Source organism: Acomys minous (assembly GCF_964271855.1).
Source record: "Acomys minous genome assembly, chromosome: 19".
Taxonomy (NCBI): domain Eukaryota; kingdom Metazoa; phylum Chordata; class Mammalia; order Rodentia; family Muridae; genus Acomys; species Acomys minous.
In genome coordinates this window covers 40,567,884-40,595,470 of record NC_140499.1, presented here as the reverse complement: position 1 = coordinate 40,595,470, position 27,587 = coordinate 40,567,884, and the positions used below count along the sequence as shown (strand labels likewise).

General features: G+C 41.4%; 1 protein-coding gene across 3 annotated transcripts in view; it reads right to left on the bottom strand.

Moving 5' to 3' along the window:
• Positions 1-27,587, bottom strand: part of KCNAB1 (potassium voltage-gated channel subfamily A regulatory beta subunit 1) — a 364,151-nt gene that overhangs the window by 80,126 nt on the left and 256,438 nt on the right. For all 3 annotated transcript variants that reach the window (XM_084768649.1, XM_084768650.1, XM_084768651.1), the window contains exon 2: positions 15,472-15,515. In XM_084768649.1, coding sequence (XP_084624775.1) covers positions 15,472-15,515 — 44 coding nt within the window. The remainder of the gene's footprint in view (positions 1-15,471; positions 15,516-27,587) is intronic.

The following is a 27,587-nucleotide window of genomic DNA, read 5'->3' as shown; positions in this document are numbered from 1 at the left end:
AAAATTAAAAAATAAAAGAGTGGGGCTGGAGAGATGGCTCAGTGGTTAAGAGCACTGCCTGCTCTTTGTAAGGGACCCGGGTTCAATTCCTAACACCCACATGGCAGCTCACAACTGTCTGTAACTCCAAGATCTGACACCCTCACACCAACACACATAAATTTTAAAATTAAATAAAAATATTTTTAAAAAGAGCTTCAAACCCTTAAAGTTTCCTTTTCTGCTTTATTACTTTTACCCATGTCACTGAAGTATATATTATTACTTTTCTAACCCAAAGTGAGTTACTTTATTTTTATTGAACAATCCATGCAATAAACAAGGGTTGCCACAAATCCCAATTCTTCCCACTTCCTGACTTAATGTAGTTTGTCACACTGTGTTCTGAGATTCTTGGCTATAATTTCTAATATTTTTCTTGTACTGATGTTTATGTATTGAGGCTTATTTACTCAAATGAAACCTGTAGGGTACAAAATCTCAGTATACAGCATCAGCCAAGGTTTCTCATGCTGCTCTTTGAAAATCCCTTGTAAGAAATTTGTAGAGTAGTTAACCCAGGTGAACTAAATGGTATTAGGAGTAAAAGTAGACACTTGGTATAGGATAGAAGAAATAAATACAATTTCTGATCTTTAAAACAAATTCAAATATTTTTAATCTCTTCTTCGAAAATGTGACCTACTTACTAAGATAGGCAATACTTTTTCCCTGAGAGACCTTTCACAGTTCCTGGAATACAGTCTGTGCTTGAGCACATAGCTTTGTTTCTTTTGGGGTCTATTTTGCTTTTCCACAGCAACTTACTATGGGTAAGAGTGCTGGAAAAATATTCTTACCAAGATTTTGAAAGTCAGGGTGACCTTCTGCACCATTTCTTTTATCTTTGAACTTTTTTTTTTTGTAGAATTGTCATCACTGATAGCTCAGAGAGGTGTTCTACCTCAAATAGTAATAACTTTGAAAACTTTTGTGTTTCTCGACATAAAAACCACAGTGTGAATTCATGTGGTTGTTAGGATATGCTAAGAAATGCATTTTAATTTCCTGAAAGGCAAGGAAAATGCCTAGGTGAAAACAAGACGACAGTAGTTACAAAATGACGGAAAAGGTTTTGCAACAGTTTGTTCGGGATCTTCTTCCTGGGTCACGATTGAGCAGATGGTCAGGATATTAAATATTATTAAAAGGCAAACTTTGTGTTCAGGAAGTGGGAATAGTGTGGCATTATTACTGAAGCAGGAATACACATGTGATATTTGACTAGAAAATTCTTCAACTATAAAAGAATTAAAACAGAATATACACTTGATGGATTGTGACCAAACGGTGGGGGAGGAGGCCCCCTCCCCACGCAGAGGTCTAGGGGAGGGGAACAGGGCAGATGAGGAAGGGAGAGTGGGAACTGGAAGATAAGAGTGAGGGAATAAATTATAATAAAAATAATGATAAATGATAAAAAAATAAAAATAAATGAATAATTACATAAATAAAAAACAAAACAAAGACCCCAGAATATACATAAATATGTATATATGGGACAATTTGACAGAAACCTAAAATAATTCTCATTGTTAGTCATATGAATTTAGTTCCTATGTTATCTGTAGATTCATTAATTTACATATAAACATTAGCTTACTTCATTGGTGCATTATGAATGCAAGCTGCTAATAATTTCAGGTTTTAAAAACATCTATAATCTTTTCCTAATAGAACATAGACGGCAATACCGAGTTAAATAGAGTATTTCTGCACCACCCAAAGGAGGGCATACACTCCTTTTATGCAGACTCTTCTATGTCTATCAACATAATAGAAACTTTCCTTTTTCAATAATTACAGGCAGACATTTAATCCAGCACCGAGAACAAAGTGGAACAGCCCTAAGTCATAAAGCCATGTTGATCTAGGTTTAATTTTAGGTGATTCAATTTAATCCAGACGCCACATAAAGTCATTTGATTAGATTAAAGCACTCATGAGATTAGGGAAGAGCATTTCAGGGTGAGTCTATGGTGGAGTTTCTGGAAATGGCTGGACTATGGTGGCCTTGCATAATGATAGCACTTATCCCATGATGCATCCATAATATGATGGCACTATTGAATGGTGGAAAAAGGCAGGAGGTGTGGCCTAGGTGAAGGACTTTTGAGGCCATATCTCTCTCTATCTTCCAATATTGTATGGGCCTGAATTGCTCTACTCTGGTTTTCTCTCCCCGCCACCATGGATGATGCCTCTGAAACTGTGAGCCAAAACTTCCTCAAGTTGTTTCTGTCAGGCCTTTTGGCTTCGGTGACAATAAAACTGATTAATGCAGAGTCATTCTTCTTCCAAATGGTAGGGCTATATTGAAAAATTAATCTGTGTCTGAGAGAAGCACAGAACAGCTCCTGGAAGCCTGGCCTCTAGAGACTGGCCTCTGATGACAGGACGCTGGCTTTCCGATTAAGGCTTCAGCATTGAGACAATGATATTATAATAACATGGTCCTGATAATATAGTGACAGAGTGAAATTTCCTGGCATACAGTAGAGGCAGCAATCTAGAAATGTAGGTAAACAGTTGTCAAAGAACATAAAGATTGTATTGTTATTTCAACAGCCTTCTGTTGATTTCAAATCAAAATACAGGCCTTCTTGAGGCAGTTTTCAACCAATGGCCAAATGAGCTTTTCATCCCTAGAGACAGTATAAAGCATGGCATCTATCAAGTTCTCATGAGGTGTCTTAGGAATCAAGAGTGGCAGAGAAAAGATGATCAGTGAGAGATAATGTTCAATAAACTTTTTTATTGCCTGATCCCCCTTTGATAGATTCATCGCTTGGAAATGAGTTCATCAGAATGAATCCATCATTATTTTAGTTAGTGGCCACAGGCCCAAGTGCACACCATTAGAATGTCCTGGATGGAGGCTGGAAGAGCATCATGGATCCAGGGTACTGTAGGATAACACTGGCATATGATATCTTAAGGTAGCATGGTGTCAACGAATTTTTCTAATGGTTCCAGTGACCCTGACTGTGAGAAAGAGGGAGGTGTTCCCAGAGGGAGTACTAGCACAGAAAGCTGCCTGATGGTGCTCCACTTTTGGTAGTTTTGAGATTGGTCAAGAATCTCAGGAACCATTTACTATGAAAGCAGATGATTTTGTTAATACAACTATGATGAGTGGCATCTTTGAAAACATATTTTACTAATTCATTGAAAATCTTATTTTGTATTTTGATCATACTCACCGTCAACTCTTCCCCATAACTCTTTCCAGATGCACCCCAACTCCCTGGCCTCTCCACTGTTATTATTTCGTGTGTGTGTGTGTGTGTGTGTGTGTGTGTGTGTGTGTGTGTGTGTGTGTATGTGTTGATTCTAACTTGTACTATCCGTATACTCCTTAGTCTGGTTGACGTACCCAGAGAGAAGAGCAACACAGAAGTAGCTCCTCTGCTGGGAGTGAGGACTCATGAACCACTTCCCACTCCATGCCAGGCTGCTGGCTGGCCTGAATTTGTACAGGTCTTGTGTAGATGCTGTGATGAAGAATGGCTGTCAAAGGTAAAGTCAGACGGGGCACGAAGGGTCCCTTCCTCAGGATGGGGGCGCTGTTTGTCTTGTTTATTACTCTCCAACAACAGAACAGAGTTCTGTTTGGAAAATCAACTTCCTCCTCAGTTAATAGGCGGCACATTATAAAATTATTTTTTCTTATTTTACAATTCTTAAAGGCATATTTAAATGTTGTCTTTTGGATGCAATTCAAATTATGTCCATAGACAAGCCATTAATTTACTCCTGAAACTTAGGTCATGCCTAAAATAGGCAACGATACCTACTCACCATATAATTGTGAGAACTAAATGAGATGATGATGATGATGGTGTTGCCAACCAGTATTTTTATTTTGAGAACTGATATTGTATCAGTCACTGTAATATATATTCTGTAGATATCATGTCAGCTAAAAATTGTGACTACTCTGATCTGAGTTGGTTTATAAGTGCTTGGCTTAGGAACTAAGTCCAGGCAGTGAGATCCTACAGCTCACACTGTCACATGCTTTCAGCAATGTGCACAGCAGCACTGAGGCTACCGCCAGAACTCACTGCATGTCACTTTCCTTCTCATCTCCAAAGAGAAATGATTTGATGCAGAATTTCTATAGGAAGTCACTACTTAGAGACCACAGTGAAAGTGCAAGTCAGCAGAATATATCATCAATTCTAAAGGCAAACCCAAGTTAACAAAGGTCAGGGAAGGTTGTTATTTATTATGGATTATGAGGTAGGCCTTATGAACAGAAAACATTAAAAGAATTCTGTAATTTTCAAAGTTTTTTAAAAAACTGAGATCAAAAGTAAATAAAAAATGAACGCCTAATTTGCTGTTTGCTTCTTACATTGGTGAGCAGACAAGCATGTGCCTACTTTCTGGCTGGGCTGCTTGCATGCTGTGTGGGAGGCAAAAGGCTTTCAGATGTGCCAAACTTCCTTGCCTACCCAGCCCAGCAAGTAACTCAGACAAGACAGTCAGGGCTGTGTCTGGAAGCTGGAAGCTGGGTTGGTTTCCCTTGTCCAAGTCAGTGAACCTCAACTCCCAGCCTAATATGTGGGACCACCTGGGAAGCTGATGAACCACCCACTAGGGAGCGATCCTGGCTTCATTAGTCTATGAAACAGCCCAGGCAAAGTTGTTTTTGCTTATTTTTCTGTGTTTTCAGTTTGGTTTTTTGTTTTGTTTTTTTTAAATAAAGCTTTCCTTGTGGGTGGAATGGTAGCCACTGTTCTAAGTGATGGTTGGGACATCGTGGAATGTATTTAATCCATCCATGAAAGAGAACACAGTATAGGAAAAGAAACAGTAATAAAGTGAAGAATCATTTAGCAGAGAAGGCTGAAAGTGGCTTTGGCCCCAAGATGGAGGTTATAATATCTTGTAGGGCCTTTAGTTACAGACTGTGGCAGTTTGAGTAAGAATGACCCTAATGGGCTCATATATTTGAATGTTTGGACCACAGTTAGTGGAACTGTTTGGGAAGGATTAGAGGGAGGAGGTGTGGCCTTGGTGGAAGAGGTGTGGCCTTGTTGGAGGAGGTGTGGTCTTGTTGGAGGAGGTGTGACACTGGGAGTGAGTGGGCTTTGAAGGTTCAAAAGCCCATGCCAGTCCCAGTGTCTCTCTCTGCTTGCTACCTGCATATCAGAACTTAGCTCTCAGCTACTTCTCCAGCACAACGCCTGCCATCCTGACACCATGCTTCCTGTGATGATAACGGACTAACTAAAACTATAAGCGAGTCCCCAATCAAATATTTTCTTTTGTACATTGTCTTGGTCATGGTGTCTCTCACAACTAAGATGGGGCTGGAGAGATGGCTCATTGGTTAAGAGTGCTAGCTGCTTTCCTAGAGGTTCCAGGTCCATTCCCAGCACCCACGGCAGCTCACCACTGTCTGTCACTCCAGCTCCAGGAGCTCTGATATCTTCACACAGGTACATATGGCGGCATAATGCACGTAAGATAAAAAAGAAGACGAATTTAAAGAAGAAAAGGAAAGAACTAAGACAAGATTAGGCCTTCGGCATTCTCTCTGGTTCTTTGACCTTCATTTTACTAGTGCAAATGTCCCAGTGGCAGCAAATGACTACAGTAAAAATAGCTCAGGGGGGAAAAAAAAGATGGGATAAAAAAGAACATCGGCACTCTTGTTTTCTGGGACAAGATCACAAAGGCTGCTAGTGGGCTTATGGTTTAGAAATCTCTTGCCCGGTCCTCAGCTCCATGGCTTTGGTGCCCGTTCCTGACACCTTCCTGGCAAAGCTCAAATGTGGATAAAACCCAACCATCTGGCTGCCCATCACCTACAACAAGGATGCTGGATCTGTGCTGGATCTGTGCTGTACAGTCACAAGCTGTAGAGATGGACCCTTTTTCCAGCCAGTCCTCCCTCCCTTGAAGTTGTTTGTCCTTAACCCTCTGGTCTCACCAGAGCTCTTCTTTCAACCTCCACAGATAACAGCCCCCTAGCTCTACAGGGGAAAAAGAACAAAGCTGCCGAGCTACAAATGCTTTCTGTTTCTCACTACAGAATCTACTATCTTCCTAGAGTGGCTAAGATTACTGCTCCGCCTAATTCCTCATGAGCTTCCAGCTGCCCACAACTCTGCTGGCCAACAGAGCCCCACCCCCTCACCTCTGGTGTGCATATATCTGCACTGGTTCCTTCCTCCCGAGGGGCTATCTGATCCAGCTACATGCTGCCTTGTCCAGTGCCTGGCCTCCCTTCCTGATCCACTTCTCCAGTAATGACAATGGTGACGACAATAATCATCTCTAAGAAAATCGCTTTCCCCGCCAAATGCTTTTCTTAGAGCCTGCTTCATGCACACAAAATGAACTGCAGGAAGCAGTGCCATCTTCTTCTGCTCCCTCTAGGGACAGTGGGCCCTCCCAGGCTCATAGATAGGCCTTCCTTTCTTGGGATTGGATGCTTTGATTTCCTTCAGGGATGCCACTCCGTCAGTTATCAGTTATCTTTCATGTACTCCTGTTGGTATCATCCGGCTGCCGTGAATGCTTCAATTCAATTATTTAATGATGAATTTTAAAAAGTGTGTGTGTGTGTGTGTGTGTGTGTGTGTGTGTGTGTGTGTGTGTGTACATGCACCCATGAGTGTATGCATGTGTGCACTCTCCAGAGCATATGTGTGACAGCACGTTTTTTTAATTGCTCCTTTCCTTGTCCTGACTGCTTTCTACTCTTCTTGCCTGTAAGTCCTCTAGCTCCAGAGTGTTCTGTGGCTCCCTCCACCCTCACACAGGGAGCCCTTGAATACGTTCTTATATTCCCACAGAACCTCCTGGTTCTCTGAGCACTGATCGTGGTGGTGCAGTTCATAAATGCGCATACACTGAGCATTTCCCGTGTTCTAGGCATACGGTCTGAGTTGACGATCAAACAGCAAACAAATCAGACTGAAAGAAAGCATCAGCAGCCTCAAGGGTTTCAGTAAGCAGGGGTGACCCGCGGGGACAATATAGCTCGAGAACCAGGCCCCCTCAGTATTTGCTGTGTGAGGACCTTGACCTGCGGCCTTTCCTCCTATGTTCCCAGCACAGTTTGTCGGTCATCAAACCATGGACAGATGGAAAGACAAGCAGCGCCCTGGATTCCCCCACTTTACAAGAAGCACTCACTCGGCCTCCAGTCTCCGAGCATGCACAAGGAAAGCCACGGGTGGCACGTGTGGTTTCTTCTAAGTAAAGGCTGAAGAAACGGCATGGTAGAGCCTGTGGTGTGAGTGTGAAGGGGGGTAAGGTCAGAGACCAAGAGGGAAAGCAAAGCAAAGCCTGGAAAGAGCCCATTAGGGCTCAGAGCACCAGGTAACCCTTTCATCCACTCGCTCCATCTCTTCAGCTGCAAGCAGTCCCCGTGGCTTGACTGTCAGCTCTAATTTAGCTTCTGCTTGTTACCTCATCACCCATTTTCTATAATTACATGTTGGGCAGCTCCTTCTCTTCTCATTTTAATTAGTTGTCAGAAAGAAAGCGAACACTGGCAGTATTTTCTACTTCGCTCTCCTCTGCATGTTTTTAGTACCCAGGTGTTAGGATGAGGCTGTTATTTGTAAATGAGCCACTGATCTCATGGATCCTTCAAGACTATTGGGAACATATAGGAAAGGTTATATTAAATAGTCCGGGCAGTACGGTAGGCCAGCAGGAAAGGCACTTGCCATTACCTTTGATGACCTGAGTTTGATTCCTGGGTCTTACATGGCTGCCAAAGTCAAGGAGGATTGGCTACTGGGTAAACTGAGGCAGCAGGAGGCAACTGCGGATTGACTCACTAAACTCTGAGCCAACCTCACATTGAAGAGACAGTTGCAGTTTAGGTATGTGACCATAGCTCCCATCAGCATAAGGAAGGTGCATAAGCTGGGGACGACTAGAAGATTCTTCATGCTGCTCCTGTGTAGTAAATGGCTGCTTCCTCTCTTTAGAAAAGAGCTCCTCTCATTTCTTCTGAGAATGCAGTTTCAGTGGTTTCAAATCTTTCCCCAGCTTGGAGTAATTTTTTAAAAATATTTTTTGTTTGTTTTTTGTTCAGTTTTAATTATAGATAGATGTATATGGCTGTGTGGGGGTGTATTTGCATGAGGGTAGGTTCCCATGAAGGCAGAGACATTAAATCTGTTGGAGCTACAGTTAAAAGCAGAGGTGAGATGACATGGGGGGAGGGGATTCTGGGAACGGAATGGTGTACTCTTGGCTACTAGCCATCTCTCCAGATCTGTTTAGGTGGTACTGGGACTTCATTCATGCTGGGTAAACACTACCACAAAGTCATATCCGAAGCTGTAGTAGTTCTTGGTTGTCTGAAGTCTTTCAGGAATTGGTTCACCAATTGGATACCAATGCCAATCAGATGTGGGCAGCCATGGCAGCCATTTTATCACTCTGAGGTCATCGTGATGATGGGGCAAACTTAGCAGGACTCATAGTTTGAATTCTCAAAGCGTCATACAAGTCTACTGTCTATACAGACTTGGAGATTTCTAGCGTCTGGCCTAGAAATTTCTGTATTTTGGGAAGCTGTTTTGTACTGCTTGGATCCAGGATTTTTGCTCAATTGTTTTGGGAAGTGTTTTTATTAATTCATTCTCAGTAGACCTAGGAAGACCTGGGACTTTATTCCCTCCCTGTGCTGTGGCCTTGTGGCATATGAATGCTGACCCACAGGGTGACCACCTGAGGCACTTATGTTGTCCTTCCAGAGATGGCTGTCTGCAGCTGTCAGTCTCTTTACTGAGCATCCTAGAAGCACAACCCACACCTTGCTGGAAGATGACACCCAAAATGATTTACTCAGTGTTTTTTCTTCATTCTTAAAGGAACTCAACTGTACTACAGATTATAATGATTGAACATGAATTAGGTTTTTGTGCTATAGAAGGTTTTGAAGAATAATCTCTATATAAACATAGAACAAACACTGATTTGAACTGTATATATCTCACATGTTGTGGCCAAGCAGCTGCTGGGTAGAGGAGCTATAGGGAAATACATGGTATCTTCTAGGCAGTGTACAAAGAACAAAAAGGCAGGACATCATTCAAGGAATCTGTAAAACCCCAAACATCTTTGCTGGGTAGCATTCTGACTTTGAACTCTTATAGTGAAAGTATCCCCGAATCTGGGTAAGATCCGATTCTGGCTCTGGTTATGTCCAGGGAGCTTTGAAGGTTGTTGCTCACCCCCAATGCTGCACAGGGGTTTTATGTTCTAATGGCTTCTAATTTGAAGCCAGATGCTATTGGAAGTCATACTGAACCTACCTATTGCCCACAAGACCTCTAAGAGCCCCATATGTCTGATGCAACTATGTCTGGGTTTCTTGTCCATTGCTGTGATTAAAAAAATACCACAATAAAAGTGAGGGGAAAAGATGTTTATTTCAGTTCATAGTTCAAGAGTACAGCCCATCATAGCAAGTCAAGGCAGCAGGAACCGGAAGCAACTAGTCACATGGAACCTCCAATCAGGAAGCACAGAGCTATGAATAGTAGTACTCATCTCTTTTTCGATCCACTGTATTCAGTCCAGGAGTCTTACCCAATGAAGGGTCCCACCCACAGTTAAGGTAGATCTTCTCACCTCAATTAAGCCAACAAGAAGATCTCTCCAGAACATTCTCAGAGGCTAACAATATAGATAATTCTAGAGGATTCTAGAGCCTTCCGACTTGACACTAACACTAACCATCATGAGCTGCTGGTTTCTCAGGGAGGAAGCCGAGGTCCAGAACGTAGAGTGTGGGTGGTGGTGGAGGATGCGTGCACCTGCAGGCTGCACGTGGATGTGGCCACTGGTGAGGGAGGGTGGTGATGACAGGAGTTGACTTGACTGAGAGGTGCCTTCGGGCATTAGTAAAGCACAATGCTAAGCATGGAGGAGATGGTGTCTCTGGAGGTTATTAGATTTTGAGGGGTGTGACCTAATGCACAGTTGTTAGACCTTAAGGATTGATGTTGACCTACTGATGAGTTAAGAAGTAGACCAATGGCAGGTGTGAAGGGTGGAGCCTGGCAAGGGGAATCAGGTGTTTGGAGTCATGTCTTTGGAGCTGTATCTTCCTCTGGCCTTTTGCTGTTGTGATCCCTCTATTTCCTATTTACCACGAAGTAAAATTGTTAGGTGATTTTTTTTTCACAGCGGTGAGAGAGGTGAAACAAGGGGCAATGTTGGAAAGTAACTGGACTGCAGCTCTACTGCTGGCTTTGAGTAGAGCATGACCTTTGCCTGAACCTGTTTCTCTCTTTTGAAAGCGGCTGGTCTTTCCATAATAGTGAGTCTCTTACAGCGGTGTTGCTTCTTAGGAAAGCGATGTTTATAAATTGTTACTGTTTCTGCCAATTGCCCAAACATGTCTTTTTGGTTTTTTTGGTCTGTCTCCTTGTGTTCTCTTCTAATCACTGTGTGGAATGTCGGACTATTTTTGTCTGTCAATTGTGTTTTTGGCCCTAATGGACTCTTTCAAGCAAAGGCATGTGGCCAGCAGCAATGTCTATTCAGATGGAGCAGATTGTCAGCAATTCTTAAGAAGCATTTTATCCATTAACTATTCAGTTAGAATCCCATTTGGGTATGGGGCTGGGGAGATAGCCCAGTGGGTAAAGTGCTTGCTGTGTGAACACAAGGACCAGAGTCCAACCTCCAGAACCTGTTTTAAAATGCTGGGGGTGGGGTGGGGTATGTGTGTTAATAATCCCAGCACCTGAGAATGGACACAGGTAGATCCCTGGGGGAGGGGAGGTCCCTGGCCAGCCAGTGTAGCCTACTTGTTATGCTCCAAGTCAACAAGAGACACAAGGTGGATGGGTCCTGAGGAATGACACGAGAGGTTGACTTCTGGCGCCCACACACAAGGCATACACATGCCTTGCGTCCCTGTGCCCATAAGCACACCAACATGAAACACGTAACTACATGAGCCTAAAACCTTCTTGTACATTTAATACCCACACACCACTTAGATGTTGTGGGTATTTTGGACCTCCGATGCTTCATTCTGTTTGCATTATATAGAACATTTGTTAAAGATCTTTGAGAAAAGGGATTGCACTTTTAAAAGGTTTCTCAAGTGTCTGGAGGTACTCTACAATTGCTTATGGCTGGTATTATAGTAAGAGGTGAGGTGGTGTTTAGCCTATTGGAGGCCTTAGCAACAGGAATGGGAATCATTAAGGGTGTCCTAAAATCATCCTAACCATGCTTAGCGTTGTGTTACTAAACTATTTTTCTCCACAGATATGATCTCCAAGGTATTTGGTCAATAGTTTTTACATCATAGTTCTAAATACATTCCTAAGTGGTGTGTATGTTTCTTTTCTTCATTCTTTCCTTTCTTTTGTCAAAGTAGTCCTTCTGTTTCCATGTCTCATATTAATCTATTTTTTCTCTTTTTGAGTGTATGTATGTATTTGTGGTATGCATGCATGTTTGCATGTGTGTAGGTGTGTTTCCGTTTGCAGATTCAGTGTTTGTGTGTCTAATGGAGGCTGGAGGCTGTTGTTAAGTGTCCTCCCCAGTTTTTCTCTATCTTGTATATTAAGGCAGCATCTCTTACTGAATCGCAAAGCTTGCCATTTGGGCTGGTCTGGCTAGCCAGCTTGCTTCAGGGATTTTCTGTCCCTACCCCATCATGTTGGGGATTGCAGGCAGGCAGCTATGCCCACATGGTTTGTATGTGAGTTCTGGGCATATGAACTCTGGCCCTCATGCTTGTGTGACAAGCACTTTACTTGCTGAGCCATCTTCCCAGGTGATATTTTCTTAATTCACTGTATTTTAAGTCCCATGCTACTGAGCAGTTCCTTTCAATAGTGTACAATGATTTACCATAAACACATTCTCAAGCTACCTAGTGGTGGTTAATTAATCGTTATTGTCAAATTAGCAGATGTTAAAATCTCCTAGGAGATATATCTCTGGGTGAATTTGTCTGCAAGGGTGTTTATGAACAGTTTTAATTGAAGAGGGGAGAAGCATTCTTCACGTGGGGGGCACCCTTTCATGGTCTGGGAATCTCAGAATATAAGCCAAGTAAACACTTCCTTCCTGAGAGGTGCTTTGAGTCATGTTGTTGTTGTTGTTGTTTTTAAAGCACAGCAACAGAAACAGACACAGCTCCAGCCTTCCTCCCTTCTGTGCCATGATGAGCTTCTCCCTTCAACCTATGACCTACAGTGGTCCTACAGTAAGTGTCCTTTTGTCAGGCATTCGGGTGCATCAGGGAGTAGAGTGACTGATACAGATTATTGGACTGAAAGATGGAAAGTTGGTTTATAACACCTGACCATTCGGTTCCAGGCCTTCCGGACTGGTTTAAAGGAAGAACTGCGGGGATTTGGAAGCTGTAAACTACAGAGGCTCTATTAGCAACGTTCTAATTAGCTAGAGTAGCACACGTTAACTAGAGTTTTATTAGCAAAGAACAATTGACTATTCTGGGATGTCAGCATGTAGGACAAGAATGATAACAGAAGTGTGGGCAGAAAAGAACGGGCATACAGAGTTTCAGAAGAGAAGACGACTCTATTGGGCGTCAGGCCACAGCCCACTCATGTTATATTCTGGCAAAAAATAATCTGACTATATTTTTTCCAGTGTCCCAGAAACTTGAATAAGGCTGAATTAAAAAATTATGGACTGGCCATGTGTAGTGGCAGCACTTGACAGGCTGAAGGAGGGGAGATCTTTATGAGTTTGATACCTGCCTAATCTACATAGTGAGTTCCAGGACAATCAGAGCTACATAGTGAGACCCTGTATTGAAAAAGGAAGTAGAAAGGAAAAGGAAAAAAGAAGTTATGAAGCCGGTGGAGGAAATTTCATGAGATCATTACTTCTGGGCTATGGCAGGCTTATTACTCACTTTTCTTAGTCATACGTCTACAGTGACAGAGAACAGAAATGTGTAATTTTAGCAAGGAAATAAATGTGAATGAGTTTAAAGATACAGGCAAAGCAAGGGGGAAAGAAAGCCAGTGTAATGGTTACAGAGATCAGAACTATTAAAGACAAAAACCTTGAACTCTTCCACAGGTCTGCAATTGAGTGTATCCAGGGCAAGACCCCACCCAGGAAGGTTCCACCATGTGAAAAGACAGATTCATCTGAAAGGAGAGAGCCTGCACTGAGAATTCTACTGAAGGCATTTCCTACTCAAAAGCAACTCCCTGGGAAAGTGTTTTTCCTGGTTTAGCTACTGTGACACACAGTGGCTATGGCTGTGTTAGGCAAGGGTAAGGTTGTATCTTGAACCAGCGCAGAACTTGGCATTATCTTTCAGATGATGCTGGATATTGCAGACATGCAAAATTCAGCAGTTATAGGACTATGGATGCTCGCTTCCAGAAAGCCCCTGAGATGGAGCAATGTGTGGTAGGTTCAGTTCCTGCCAAGGAGGACTTCAGAGGTTTCTGCATAAAGTTGTGAAGCTAGAAGCTTAGCATCATTGGAGACGCTGGGATATCCATGGTACCAGGACAAGGAGTAATTGTTCTAAGAAGAGACACTCATTCCTGTACTGCCTGTCTCTGGTACTGGGACCTCAACTGCCTTAGAGCCCCTACCATGCTGCTGCCTGCCTGCCTGTCCATGGTGGTAATAATGCTGAAAACTCCTTACCCCTAACAAGCCATCTCAGTGCCTATTGGACTCACATCTGAGACATTTTAGTATGGAGTTGCAGGATTTAATTTTACATGTTGGCTTTTAGTCTTGCTTTGGCCCATTTTTCCCTTGCAATGTCACCACTTCTGGAGTGGTATGTTTATTTATCCCATGCTATGATATATTAGAAGTATTAACTTTTTTAAAACTATGGCTTACAGTTAAGAGATTATGATACAAGGGATTTTGAACTTTTGAACAATGGTGGAATTGTTAATATCTAGGGGACGGGGGGTGGGGTGGGGGGTGGGACTCTTGCAGTTGGACTAACTTTGCATTGTGAGATGGCAATGGAGGAGGAGGCATACAGGAGTCGGCGGGGGGGGGGGGGGGGGGAAGGCGTGGAAGGTTATAGATAAGTTGATGTTTGGGGTATCAAATTGACAAGGTGATTAATTTTCATTCTAACTCGAGTTAGAATCACCTGAGATGCCCTCTGACATGTCTGTGAGAGCATTTCTAGAGAGGTTTCACCGAGAAGGGACCTCCACCCTGAATGTGGTGTGACACCATCCCATGGGTTGGTGTCTCAGTGAATAAAAATGAAAAGGAGAAACTGAACTGAGTAATGGGGGCAAAAAGATTCCTTCATCTTGTATTCTTGCTAAGGCCATTTCAGGTTTTAGCTGGAATCTGATCTCCTTGATGGAGAATCCCATGGAAAATTACTCAACTCTATTCTAGGAACCAAAGGTCAGGATGTCCTAGCTAAGGTAGCCTTTGTTACAATTGCTTGCTGTGTGGAGCCTCCCCCAGCTAAATGTAGATCTTAGCTGACTGCTTGTGTGGAACCCCACCTCCAACTGCAGCTGCTGAGCAAGATGCCTGGACAAGGTCTCTGCTCTTAAAAATCTGTGCTCTGGACTCTTGGGACCATACCTAGGTCTCTGGACACCTGGGTGTGGCCTCAGTCAGTTGGAATAAAGATGTTTAGTTGGCCATATACTGTGTTTTAGTGGGCATCTCTGGTAAGTTCCTCATAACACCAACAGGCATCTTTCCTTTCTTCCTGACTTTAGTTAGACACAGAGGGAGAAGGGGTGTCACAACACCATACTCACACTACATTTCTCCAATTGTACAATGGCAAGGAATAAACATTTCTGTTCCCAAAAGCATCCCCACCCCCTTTTTGCTCAGTCCAGGTCCTGCTGCCAGGGAATGGGTCCATCCACAATTGAAGATGGGTCTTCCCATAGCAACAAGTATACTCAAGATAATGTCCAACAGGAATGTCTAGAGGATCATCTTTCATGGTATTCTTGACTCTGTCATTTGAAAACACTTTGTGTGTGCCTTATTTCAGTTTGCCCCCAAGAATTTGAAGCATATTTTTGAAAGCACATAAAACATTTAACAATATTGGAAAATAAGTGAAGAAAATAGTCAAAGGGAAAGTAAAGATAGATTTGGGGAAAAGAAAAGAATGAAGGCAAGCTGAGGTAAGCACATGAAATGCTTACGTCTTGCACACCAGAGATGTAGGAGAGGCACATGGCCCTTCTCCTGTAAGGCTGCTTTCTATTCTAGCTAGAAGATGTCCTGAGCATGACCTTCCTTGAGCCTAGATAGGGGGATGGGCATGCTGGACAAGGAAAGGCTAGAGGGGAAATGGGGCAAAGCAGGCCAGTCTCCTACTGAGATAGAACCCCCGCTTCCATCACATCACTCTCTGGTGTCTCCTTAGTCTCCCACCTTGCCACTCACCCCCCCATCCCAGACACCCTGAGTACTTACCAAGACCCAAGCAAGAAACTCTGAGTCCTGATTTCCCAAGATTCCTAGAACAAAAACAAAGCAACACAGAATTATCACTTCCACATACAAAGCAGCACACACTTAACCTTGAGCATTATCTTTCTTGACAAGAGCTGAGGCAGAGAAGGAGCCACTTGTGGCCTTGGGAAGTTCCTCTCTTTCATCACTGTGTTGTTTTCATTGCTATTCCACCTTTTTTTTTTCCTACTTTTATTTTTTTTTGTTTTGTTTTCTCCTTTATTAATTTACCCTTGTTACATCTCAATGGTTATCCCTTGTCATTGAGTAACTCAAAATCTCAGGCATAGCCTAAGAGCAAAATATCCCCCACAAAATGAGGCTTTTCAATTTTCAATTGTCTTTATTAATTTGACTCTATGTTTGCCTCCATGCTTTTTCCTGTTAGAATGTGCAGTTTTTCTACAGCAAGGTAATTTACCTTTTCCACTAAACCGTCAGTCATTCATCAGAGACATGACACAGACTAAGCACTTAATAAAAGTTGACTTATTGACTGACTTCTAAAATAGAATATTACTTCCAGAAGAACACACAGAAAACTATCTTTACTATAATGCATTTTTGTACAAGGTTGCATAAAGTTAACCCAGAAGTTCAGATAACCTTTCAAGAAGTCTTCTTTTGTTCCTCAACAGTTTTCTTTTTCTTTTCTGTTTCCCTCTCTAGAAGTTCATCAAGAAAAAGACACACAGTTTTGCAACTTGCGTCGAGACAGAACCAGGCCTTGCAGCATCTATTTTCCTACAAGTCTTTATGGAAATCCAGAATCAACCCATTTCTGTGCTCTCACTAATACTTCTCAGAGAAGACACTAAAAAGTCATCATGCGATTATCTCATAGAACCAGTGTGCAGATCAAACCAAGAGCAAAGCTGAACTAGTACACAGCATTGGGGAAAAATTACCCCCTATTCTGACCACACACAGCATGGTTCCTTCCCCGCATCTCCTGTGAAGTGAGTCACATAAAACTGCCCATCCGGAGGCACTGGTCGCTTTGCCAGCTTGGTCTCCACATTTTGCCATCTGCTTTGGGCTCTTTAGAGTTCGTAATCAGTACTCTTTACACCATGATTATTATTTTTTTCCTCTTGCTTTTTATTGTCTATAAAATGCCGCCTTCGTGATACGTGTAATTTCATAGCTAGTCAAGTATTTATGATAATATAGAACTGAGAGGCCTGGGTTGGACTCAGTGTTACACTAGCTGAGTGACCTTAGGAAAAAGCTGGGGTTTGATTTCTTCATTAGTAGAGTGGAATGTTGGTATCTGTGGCATTCATTTAGTATCATTTCTGTGTGGATGGAATCTGATTAACTATGATAATGCTATACAGTAAAGCAATACAGGAAGCCTGGTGCTTCCTGACTGCTAATTTCTTACAGATGTGGTGTTGAATTGTCCCACATTAATTGGATATTTGCAACTGGAGGGAAACTTGCATATACACACATGTGAAATATGTTTTTAAACTATATTAGATGGGAGAAAATTAATTGGTCATCTTCCACGAAAATGTTTCATAAGACATTGTTCTTTGAATTATTTTGAAATCGTTAAGAGGGCAACTGGGAGATCTTCCTCTGTATTCTGAAGGTCTGCTTATTTACAAATATGGAATCTAGAGCAGAAATAGTTTACCAGGGAGGATAAAAAAATACAATATCCAAGATGAAACAAAACAAGAAGTAAAATGTAAATGAATACCTGATTCTTCCAGGTAAGATATCCAACACTGATGAATAAGTAAATATTTAATGAGAGGTCACTATGTTCCAGGCACAGTGTTGGGATACAGACGAGAACAGGGCACAGATGTCTACCGTGAAAGGACCTAGAGTCCCAAGGAGGAACAAGGTCAAGCATAACAAGCCATCACAGGTCAGTGGCATGTGTCTAGTCACAGAAATCTTTGGGAGCGAGGCGTGGCCACTCTGTGCTTACCATGAGGAAACAGGTCTAAACAAGGCTTCTTGTGGAACTTTTAAGACCATTTAGTGATTGTGAAAATAATTTGGGAGGGTAACAACGCAAAAGAAACACCCTAACCACAAACCAACCAACAGTGCAAAGCAAATCAAGGCAGCTTTAAGGCTAATACAATCAAAACGGTAAGTTGGTGTGACTGGACACTTTCTGAGCAAGAGCTCCCCACCAAGGTAGAGAAGTGCCCTATTTTTCTTATGACACTGACGTAAAACAACTACAGATCAGTCAGCATGCAAGACTGCTCTAGAGAACTGTCAGCAAAAACAAATTGCCAAATAGCAAGATGTGAGCATGGCCCAGTTCCTTACCATTGCTTCTTATACATGGAGGGCAGACTTTCTGAAAATAAACGACTTAGAAAAATGTGGAAGGTAAGGAAAGTTCAATTATAGACAAACGCTGATCCAGTGGTAACAGGCCCTGCCTGAGCCCTAGTTGTTTTGTTTCTCTCGACTGCTTAATTTCTACTGCATTCTCTAAATATTTTATCTTATTTTTCTACAGAGAATGGTTACTAACCATATGTGGTCACTTTAAAGTGACAGGCATTTTTTTTAATACCTCAGAGGTTTCTAAGTCTTTCAATATATTGTTCTCAATTTGTCCATTTTCAAGATGTAAATCACTCTTGGCACATGGTGACGCTACTCACTCTGCAGTTGGAGAAGATGGCGGGAACTAGCATTCATGCAGGGCATGGAATCCCAACACCACTGCAGTTATCCCATGTGGCACAACAGCATCTTCTGGCCCCTGTCCATTGATGTGAGTCCGAAATGTGGGAGTGACCAGCTACTGTAACCCATATAAACCCTGCTAGATGACAGAAGCCCAAATGCTTGACCCAAAGAGCCTTACATATGCCATTTCCTTCTTTGTACATATGGCCACAGCATCAAACAACCAAGTGCACGCGTCACGTTGCACTCTAACAGATCACCTGGATCCACTCCGTCACCAGGTGGAATTTTCACAAGCACACCATGATCTCTTGTGACATTATGCAGCCAAATGACTCAATAGGATTTCATTTTATTTCTTAATTTCTCAGAATTCATGCGTGAGGCGACAAAGAATGCCTTAAAGCACGTTGGATGTCCAACTACCTTGACTCCCTCTCCCATTTGATCCAAAATAGTCTTGCCGCGCCGGTTTCCCTATTTTATCTGTGTCAGATACACCAGAAGGAAGTCTCACCACGTTCATTTTTAGTATCTGTTCTTGTTCGACTCAAAAATAAAAGCTCCTCTTTCGCAGGTGAACCCGGAATGCTCTACTGCTAATATTAGGAACGAATGACGTCACTATGGGGACGCGGGCCACTTAGTTCTGTCAGTCAAATTTTTTGGAAACCCCATCTTAAAGCTTCAGTGAAATTATCTGGAGAGAGGTTCCAGCTTGTGGAGGACTGGAAGGTTTGGCTTCTGCTTTCTTTTGGGAGGGAGCTGCCCACTCAGTAAACACACAACTGAGCTTATTCTTGCAGTGGCTAATGCCCGCCCGGTATTGTTTTTATGGTGCACCAAGCTCTTTTTTGGCTTCGAAGGCAATAATAGAATAGCGTGAACTGAAATGAAGCATCATCTCAGCACAGTGCCTGCCGTGTTGCCGCTCTCCAGCTCCTAATTCCTTTGCAAACCGAAGATGCTAAAAGCAGAAGATTAGCAGCCCAAATGTGTTGTTTTAAATTGCCAGATCCTGGATGACTGTGCCTCAGATATTATTCACAGTTTGAAACTGTTAGGCAGGGAGGAGTAGCTAGCTAAAATATGTACCTTGCGTTTGACCAGGAAAGAAGCGTGTTATGCTTGACAATCCCCCTCCCCCCCTCCACTTTTAAAGGATGTCCCAGTGGCAATGGACTGAAAGCATATGGAAGAGGCTCCAGTTGCTGTGTAGGTGGCGGACACAGTTGGCTGTGACCTGGTTTTCATGTGGCCAGATCGCTATACTGATGATGACATCATTCGCTATCTCTAGCTCCTCATCTCTCTGACCCTCCACGCTACACTCTGCAATGTGCCATGTCTTCCCTGGAAATTACTAATGTACATTTTTAAATGTACATCTAACTTTTCCAAACACACAAAACAAAAAACAACAACAGCAACAACAACAACAACAACAACGATAACAACCCCAAAACAATCAAGCAAACAAAACCCCAGAATCCAAACTGTCTTCATTTTTCAAGCAAGGTGGTAGTGAGGGTCATACGGTACATTGCAGTATGGGAATGTGACTACAATCAGTGAGTAGGAGAATACTTGGTGAAGGTCCTCTTGGGAGGACCACAAGCCACATGCACATTAATCACAGAAAGTAATGAGTACCACAGGACAGTGGCTCATAGTTATCTGTAAGCAGCACAAAGTAGATGGTTCCCCCGCCCCCCAGATTCCATAAAGTTTAAGCTACTGTCAGCTGTAAATTCTAGCTAGATTGTTTTCATGGGATGAACAAAATCATCCATTCACCTGTATCATTAAAAAAAAAAAAACAGTCTAGAGGAATATAGCAAAGAAAAATTTTCTATAATTAGTTCAAAAGAGATGTATAGTGGCCCAAGCCTTGAATACCAGCGCTCAGGAGGCAGAGGCAGGTGGATCTTATGGAGGGCAGGCAAGTTAAGGAGATGAAGTGTTATAAATCTTCAAAATAAAAATGAGGGAGAAGATGTACCACATTTTACATAACAAGCCTTGATTCCAGGTAGGAATGGAGTTTAGTTAGGTGTGAGGTAGCTGTATCTTGGAAGCTTGTCTTCTGACAGTAAGCTTGCTTCTTGTCATTAAGCACCCTTGAAGCCACAAGCAGCTCCTTCCCACTGTATCAGAAACTAAGGCTCCAGCACCACTTTGCAGTTGTTACCCAGGAGCTTAACAACCTAAATGGCTTTGACTTTTCAAAACACCATTTGCATTGCGGTATGCTATTTACTCTCATACCCCTTTGTGGGCCTTTCTGGAAGGTAGTGGGAAGAGGCACCCTCAGGAGGAGATTGGGTGCACCATAAACTGGCTGGAAGAGAAAAGGGGTCACTTTATGAATATGCCACCCTCCTTGGAAACAGTCACAAATCTCTTTAGAAATCGACAACACGGAACCCACTGTACTGCTACTGGCTCCTTCAGGACAGAACAGCCCATCTCTCTCCAGAGTGCTTGCTTTTCTTCACTAAACTTCTGAGACCGTCTTGAGTAAATGAGAGGAGGCTGAGTAGCAGGTAGCTGCTGACCCACGGGACTGACGTCATAGGTGGGGAGAGATGCAGGGAACTGAACTGACCATTCGATTATGTTATCCTAAAATATCTCTGGCTCAAGGATGTCTCTGCAATTTGAGCCCTCACATCAGGTAGTGGTGGCACAAGCCTTTAATGGCAGCATTCAGGAAGCAGAGGCAGGTGGGTCTCTGTGAGTTTGAGGCCAGCCTGATCTACAGAACGAGTTGTTGGCCAGCTAAAGCTACATAAAGAAACCCTGTCTTGAAAACCAAACCAAACCAAACCAAACCAAACCAAACAACCAAATAAACAAAAAGAGTAACTTAAAAGTATATTTTTTGAGCCAGGTGAGTGACACACAGCTGTAATCTCAGCACTTGGGGAAGCAAAGGCAGGCAGATCGCTGTGAATTTGGGGTTTGCCTGGTCTACAAAACGAGTCCAAAACAACCATGGCTATCCAGAGAAACCCTGTTTTGAAAAACCAAAAAAAAAAAAAAAGTATAATTTTTGACAAATATCTGAGTATAACACAATCACAAATTGCCACCTGGTTAGAAAACTGCTCAGGAAAAGAAAACACAGATCAGTGTCAGTGTTAGCAGTTTGCCCCGGATGACATTGTCTTCTGCCCCAGTGATGTTTGCCTATGTTGCAGAATAGAATTTCTTAAACTCTTCTGGTTTTGAGGGCTCATGTCTGATTCATTACTTGATCTTTGCTCACATAAGCTCTGTGAAATGTTTCTAAGGTTCTTAACAATTACAATAATAAATAAAAAGGTAGTGTAATAAAAAAGTAAGCATAAGATTGTGGGGTAAAGCTCACGAGGCCTCATCCTACACAAAGAAGTACAGGCAACTAAGCAATACTGAGAGTGAGAGAAATATCTTCCCCAGGGAAGAGTGCACCAATTGTCTATGGGATACCAAATGGTCAGCCCTGAAACAAACATACGAGTAACATTGCACAGACTGAACAGTTTGTGTGTGTGTGTGTGTGTGTGTGTGTGTGTGTGTGTGTGTGTGTGTGTGAATGTAGCAACAATTAATGAAAATGGAGGGCATGGAGTTGAAAGAGCATGGAGGTAGGGGTTGAGAGGAGGAAAGGAAAAGGAAAAATGACGTAATTATAATCTCAGTTTAAAAAAAAGAAGAAAGATTATGATTGGTGGAAGACAGACTAATTGGGGCAGTCAGGAAGAACTTTTTTTAGGGATGTGACACTTAAATTTTGAGCCAAAGGACTCAGATTAGGTAAGAACACCTGGCTTCAGAACCCTTCCACTCCCTTAATTCTGAGCCCAAAGACCCAAGCCACTGACCCCCACCAACCCCCAATGCTGTGCCCTGCACCCACCTCAGGTGGATAGGCACTCACTGCTGCAGGCCACACTAGCCAGAACAGGTAAGAGGCTTACCTGCCCTCTGGAAGCTGCCCATTCCCTTGGTTCAGAGCCCAAAGTCCCAAGTCACTGACATCTCCCCCAATCAATGTCTATCCTCACCCCTACATGGCAGGCAGATACCTACTGCTCATGTGGAGGTCATTCCAGTCAGAAAAACAGAGATCCCTTGCTAGATGGAAGACCACACTAGTTACCAGATGTCCAGCTCCCAACTTTGATGGAGACTCCCTTCTGGTCCAGGGGTCATGCCAACCACCAGAAATATACACCACAAAGACAATAAAACCAGAGAGGAAACAAAAATCAAGAAATTCCTAGTCAACAAAGCAAACTCAGAAGTTGGCTTTTAGATCTATACTAATCCCAAACTCAGATGCCCAGACACCAGTGTAAGAACATAATTAACAGCCTACAAGAGATTATGTCAGTACCAAAGGTCAGCTATTTTACTAAAGCAACTCCTGAATATTCCAACACAGCTGACCCTAAACTTATGAAAATGGTAAAAGCCCTTTCTACCATTTCTACCTTTCTACCAAGAGGAAGTGAATAAATCTCTTATAGAAAGTAAAAAACAAAGAAATAGGTGAAGGAAATGAATGAAACTGTTCAAAGCCTGAAAATGGAAATAGAAGCAATAAAGAAAACATAAACCAAGGGTATCATGAAGATGAGAAACCTAGGTAAGTGAACAGGAATTATAGATACAAAAATCAACAGAATACCAGAAATGAAAGAGAGAATCTCAGGTATTAAGGATATGATAGAAGAAATTGATACATTGGTAAAAGAAAATGTAAAGTCTAAAAAGCTCTTGACACAAAACATCCAGGAAATGTGGGGTACTATGAAAAGGCCAAACCTAAGAATAATAAGAATACAAGAAAAGAAGAATCACAGCTCAAAGGCCCAGAAAATATTTTCAACAAAATCATAGAAGAAAATTTTCCTAAACTAAAGAAGAAAATCCCTGTACAATTCCAAGAAGCATACAGAGCAACAAATAGATTTGATCAGAAAAGAAACTGCCCCATTAGCACATAATACTCACAACACTGAACATACACAACAAAGAAAGAATATTAAAGGATGCAAGGGGAAAAGGCCATGTAACATGGAGGGAGAGTTATGAGAATTGCACCTGACTTCTCAATGGAGACTCTAAAAGCCAGATGTATTGCAGACTCTAAGAGATCACAGATGCCAGCCCAATCAACCAAACTTGAAATCACTACAGATGGAGAAGACAAGATCAATTGACAAAGTCAATTTAAACAATATCTGTTCACAAATCCAGCCCTACAGAAGGTACTAGACGAAAACCTCCAACTCAAGGAAGTTAACTACACCCATGAAAGCACAGGAAATAAATAATCTTACACCAGAAAAAACAAAACAAAAGAAGGGGCACACACACACACACACACACACACACACCCCACCACCACCACCACCACCACCACCAAAATAAAAAGAATTAATAATTATTGGTTATTAATATCGCTCAATATCAATGGATTCAATACTCTAATAAAAAGACAGTCGAATAGAATGGATATAAAAACAGGATCCATCCATCTGCTTCATACAAGAAACATACCTCAGCATTGAAGATAGACATTACCTCAGAGTAAAGAGTTGAGAAAAGATTTTCCAAGCAAATGGACCCAAGAAACAAGCTGATATAGCTATTCTAATATCTAACAAAATAGACTTCCAACCAAAATTAATCAAAAGAAATGGGGAAGAACACTTCATACTTATCCAAGGGAAAAAAAATCCATTACAAGATGTCTCATTTCTGAAAAATCTGCCCCAAAGACAAAGGCACCCACATTTGTAAACAAAACATTACTAAAGCTTAAATTACACATAGAACCCCATAAATTAATAGTAGGAGACAACACCTCACTCTCATTAATGGACAAGTCATCCAGACAGAAACTAAAGAGCCAAATAATGGAGCTAACAGACATTATGACCCAAATGGGCCTAACATATCTAGAGAACATTTCACCAAAACACAAAAGAATATACCTTCTTCACAGCACCTTTCTGAACTTTCTCCAAAATTGACCACATACTTGGTTAGAAAACAGTACTCAACAGATACAAGAAATTTGAACTAACCTCCTATATCTTATCAGACCACTATGGATTAAAGTTGGATTTCAACACAACAGAAACAATCCAAAATCTTCAAAGTCATGGAAACTGAATAACACTCTACTGAATGACTACTGGGTCAAGGCAGAAATAAAGAAATTAAAGATTTCCTAGAGTTCAATGAAAATGAATGCACAGCATACTTGAACTCAAGGGACACAATGAAAGTGGTGCTAGAGGAAAGTTCATAGCACTATCTGCGTTCCTAAAGAATGTGTAGAGATCTCATACTAGCAACTTAACAGCACACCTGAAAGCTCCAAAACAAAAAGAAGCAAACATACCTAAGAGGAGTAGACTGCAGGAAATAATCAGACTGAGGGCTGAAATCAATAAAATAGAAACAAAGAGAACAATACAATGAAACAAAAAGTTGATTCTTTGAGAAAATCAACAAGATTGATAAACCCTATCCAAACTAAAACATACAGAGAAGAAAGATATCCACATTAACAAAACCAGAAACAAAATGATGAACATTAACAACAGATACTGAGAAAATTCAAGGAATTATTAGGCAATATTTTAAAAATCTGTACTCCACAAAATTGGAAAACCTAAAAGAAATGTACAATTTTCTTGATAGATACTATTTATAAAGTTAAATAGAGGTCAGACAATCTATCTATCTATCTATCTATCTATCTATCTATCTATCTATCATCTACTTATTTAATATTTTAAGTAATTTATTCAGATTACATCTCAATTGTTATCCCTTCACTTGTGTCTTCTCACTCCCTCTCCCTCCCTCTTTCACCCTATTCCCCTCCCCTAGGTCTGTGACAGAAGGGGACCTCCTCCCCCCACCATATGATCACAGCCTATCAGGTCTCATCATGGTAGCCTGTTTACCCTTCCTCTGAGTGCCACCAGGCCTCACCACTGAGGGGAAGTGGTCAAATAGGGGACACCAGAGTTCATGTCAGAGTCAGTCCCTGCTCTCCACACAACTGTGCAATTGTATGGTTAAATAGGCCTATAACTCCTAAGGAAGTATAAGCAATGACTAAAAGTCTCCCAACTAAAAAGAACCCAGGCCTGAATGGTTTTAGCACAGAATTCTACCAGACTTTCAAAGGAGAGCTAATGTTAATATTCCTCAAACTATTCCACAAAATAGGAACAGAAAAATTCTTGCCAAATTCACTTTATGTGGCCACAGTCACCATGATACCAAAACCACACACGATTCAACAAAGAAAGTGAATTACAAACCCATTTTCCTTATGAACATCAATACAAAAATACTCAATAAAATATTTGCAAACCAAATCCAAGAATGCATCAAAAAGATCATCCACCATGCTTGGTAGGCTTTATCTCCTGAGATGCAGGGATGGTTCAACATATGAAAATCTGTCAATGTAAATCACCAAATAAACAAACTTAAGGGAAAAAAAAGACATATTATCACCTCATTAGATGCCAAAGCAGCTTTTGACAAAGTTCAACATCCCTTCATGATAAAAGTCTTGGAGAGATCAAGGATACAAGTGATATATGTAAATATAATAAAGACAATTTATAGCAGGTTAATAGCCAACATTAAATTAAATGGAGAGAAACTTAAAGCAATTCCCCTAAAATCTAGAACAACACAAGGCTGTCCCCTGTCTCCATATCCATTCAATATAGAACTTGAAGTTCTATCTAGAGCAATAAGACAACCAAAAGAGATCAAAAGAAAACAAATTGGAAAGGAAAATACCAAAGTATCATTATTTGCCAACCATATGCTAGTATATATAAGCAATTCCAAGAATGTTTACCAGGGAATTATTACATTTTACAAACACCTATAGCAAAGTGGCTGGATACAAAATTAACTTGAAAAAAATTAGTAGCCCCCCCCTACATACAAGTGACAAAAGAGCTGAGAAAGAAATCAAGAAACAATATCCTTCACAATAGCCACAAATAATATAAAATATATTAGGTTAACCCTAACCAAGCAAGTTGAAAGACCTGTGGAATAAGAACTTCAAATCTTTGAAGAATAGAAATTAAAGAAGGTATCAGAAGATGGAAAGATCTCCCATGCTCATGGATCAGTAGGATTAACATGGTAAATAAAACTGTCCATCCTGCCAGGAGCAATCTACAAATTCAATGCAATCCCCATAAAAATTCCAACAAAATTCTTTATAGCCATTGAAAGAATAATATTCAAATCCATATAGAAAACACAAAAAAACAAAAAATCCAGGAGAGCTAAAACAATCCAGTACAATAAAAGACCTTCCTGACTTCCTGAGTTATCACCATCCTTAATTTCAAGCTCTAAGATAGAGATAAGTAACGGCATTGGTATAAACACAGACAGGTTGGCCAATGGAATCAGATCCACACTCCTATGGATACCTGATCTTTTGATAAAGAAGCCAGAATTATACAATGGGAAAAAGAAAGCGACTTCAGCAAATGGTGGCGGTCTAAAAATGTTTTAATGTGGAAGAATGCATATAGATCCATACCTACCATGCTGTGTAAAACTCAAGTCCAAGTGGATTAAAGACTTCAATGTAAAACCGGATACACCAAACCTGATACCTGAGAAAGTAGGGAATGACCTTGAAAGTATTTGCACAGAAAACAGCTTCCTGAACAGAATACCAATAACACAGGCACTAAGATTAACAATTAATAAATGGGACCTCATGAAAGCTTCTGTAAGGCAAATGGCACTGTCTAAAGGACAACATGGCCGCCTACAGAATGGGAAAAGATCTTTACCAATCCCACATCTGACAGAAGGCTAATATCTACAATATATAAAGAACCCAAAAAATAGACATCAACAAACTAAATGATGCAATTAAAAAAAACAAGGTATAGGCATATACCCAAAGGATGCTCCACCATACAACAAGGACATTTGCTCAGCTATGTGCATAGAGGCTTTATTCATAATAGCCAGAAAATGGAAATGACGTAGATGTCCCTCAACCGAAGAATGGATAAAGAAAATGTGGTAAATTTACACAATGGAGTATTACTTAGTTGTTTAAAAAACCAACAACATGACATTTGCAGGCAAATGGATGGAACTAGAAAAAAAATCATCCTGAGTGAGAAACCCCAGACATAGGAAAACAAACACGGTATGTATTCACTTATAAGTATACATTAGTTTTAAAGTAAAGAGGGATCAAAGTGGAACACATGGATCTCCTTGGGAAGGGCTTATAGAGTAGATTTTGTGTGTGGACTGGGGGCCAGTTGGGATGGGAACAGGAGGGATTAGGTGGGAGGACAATGGGGGGGAGGGGGAGGGACTGGGAG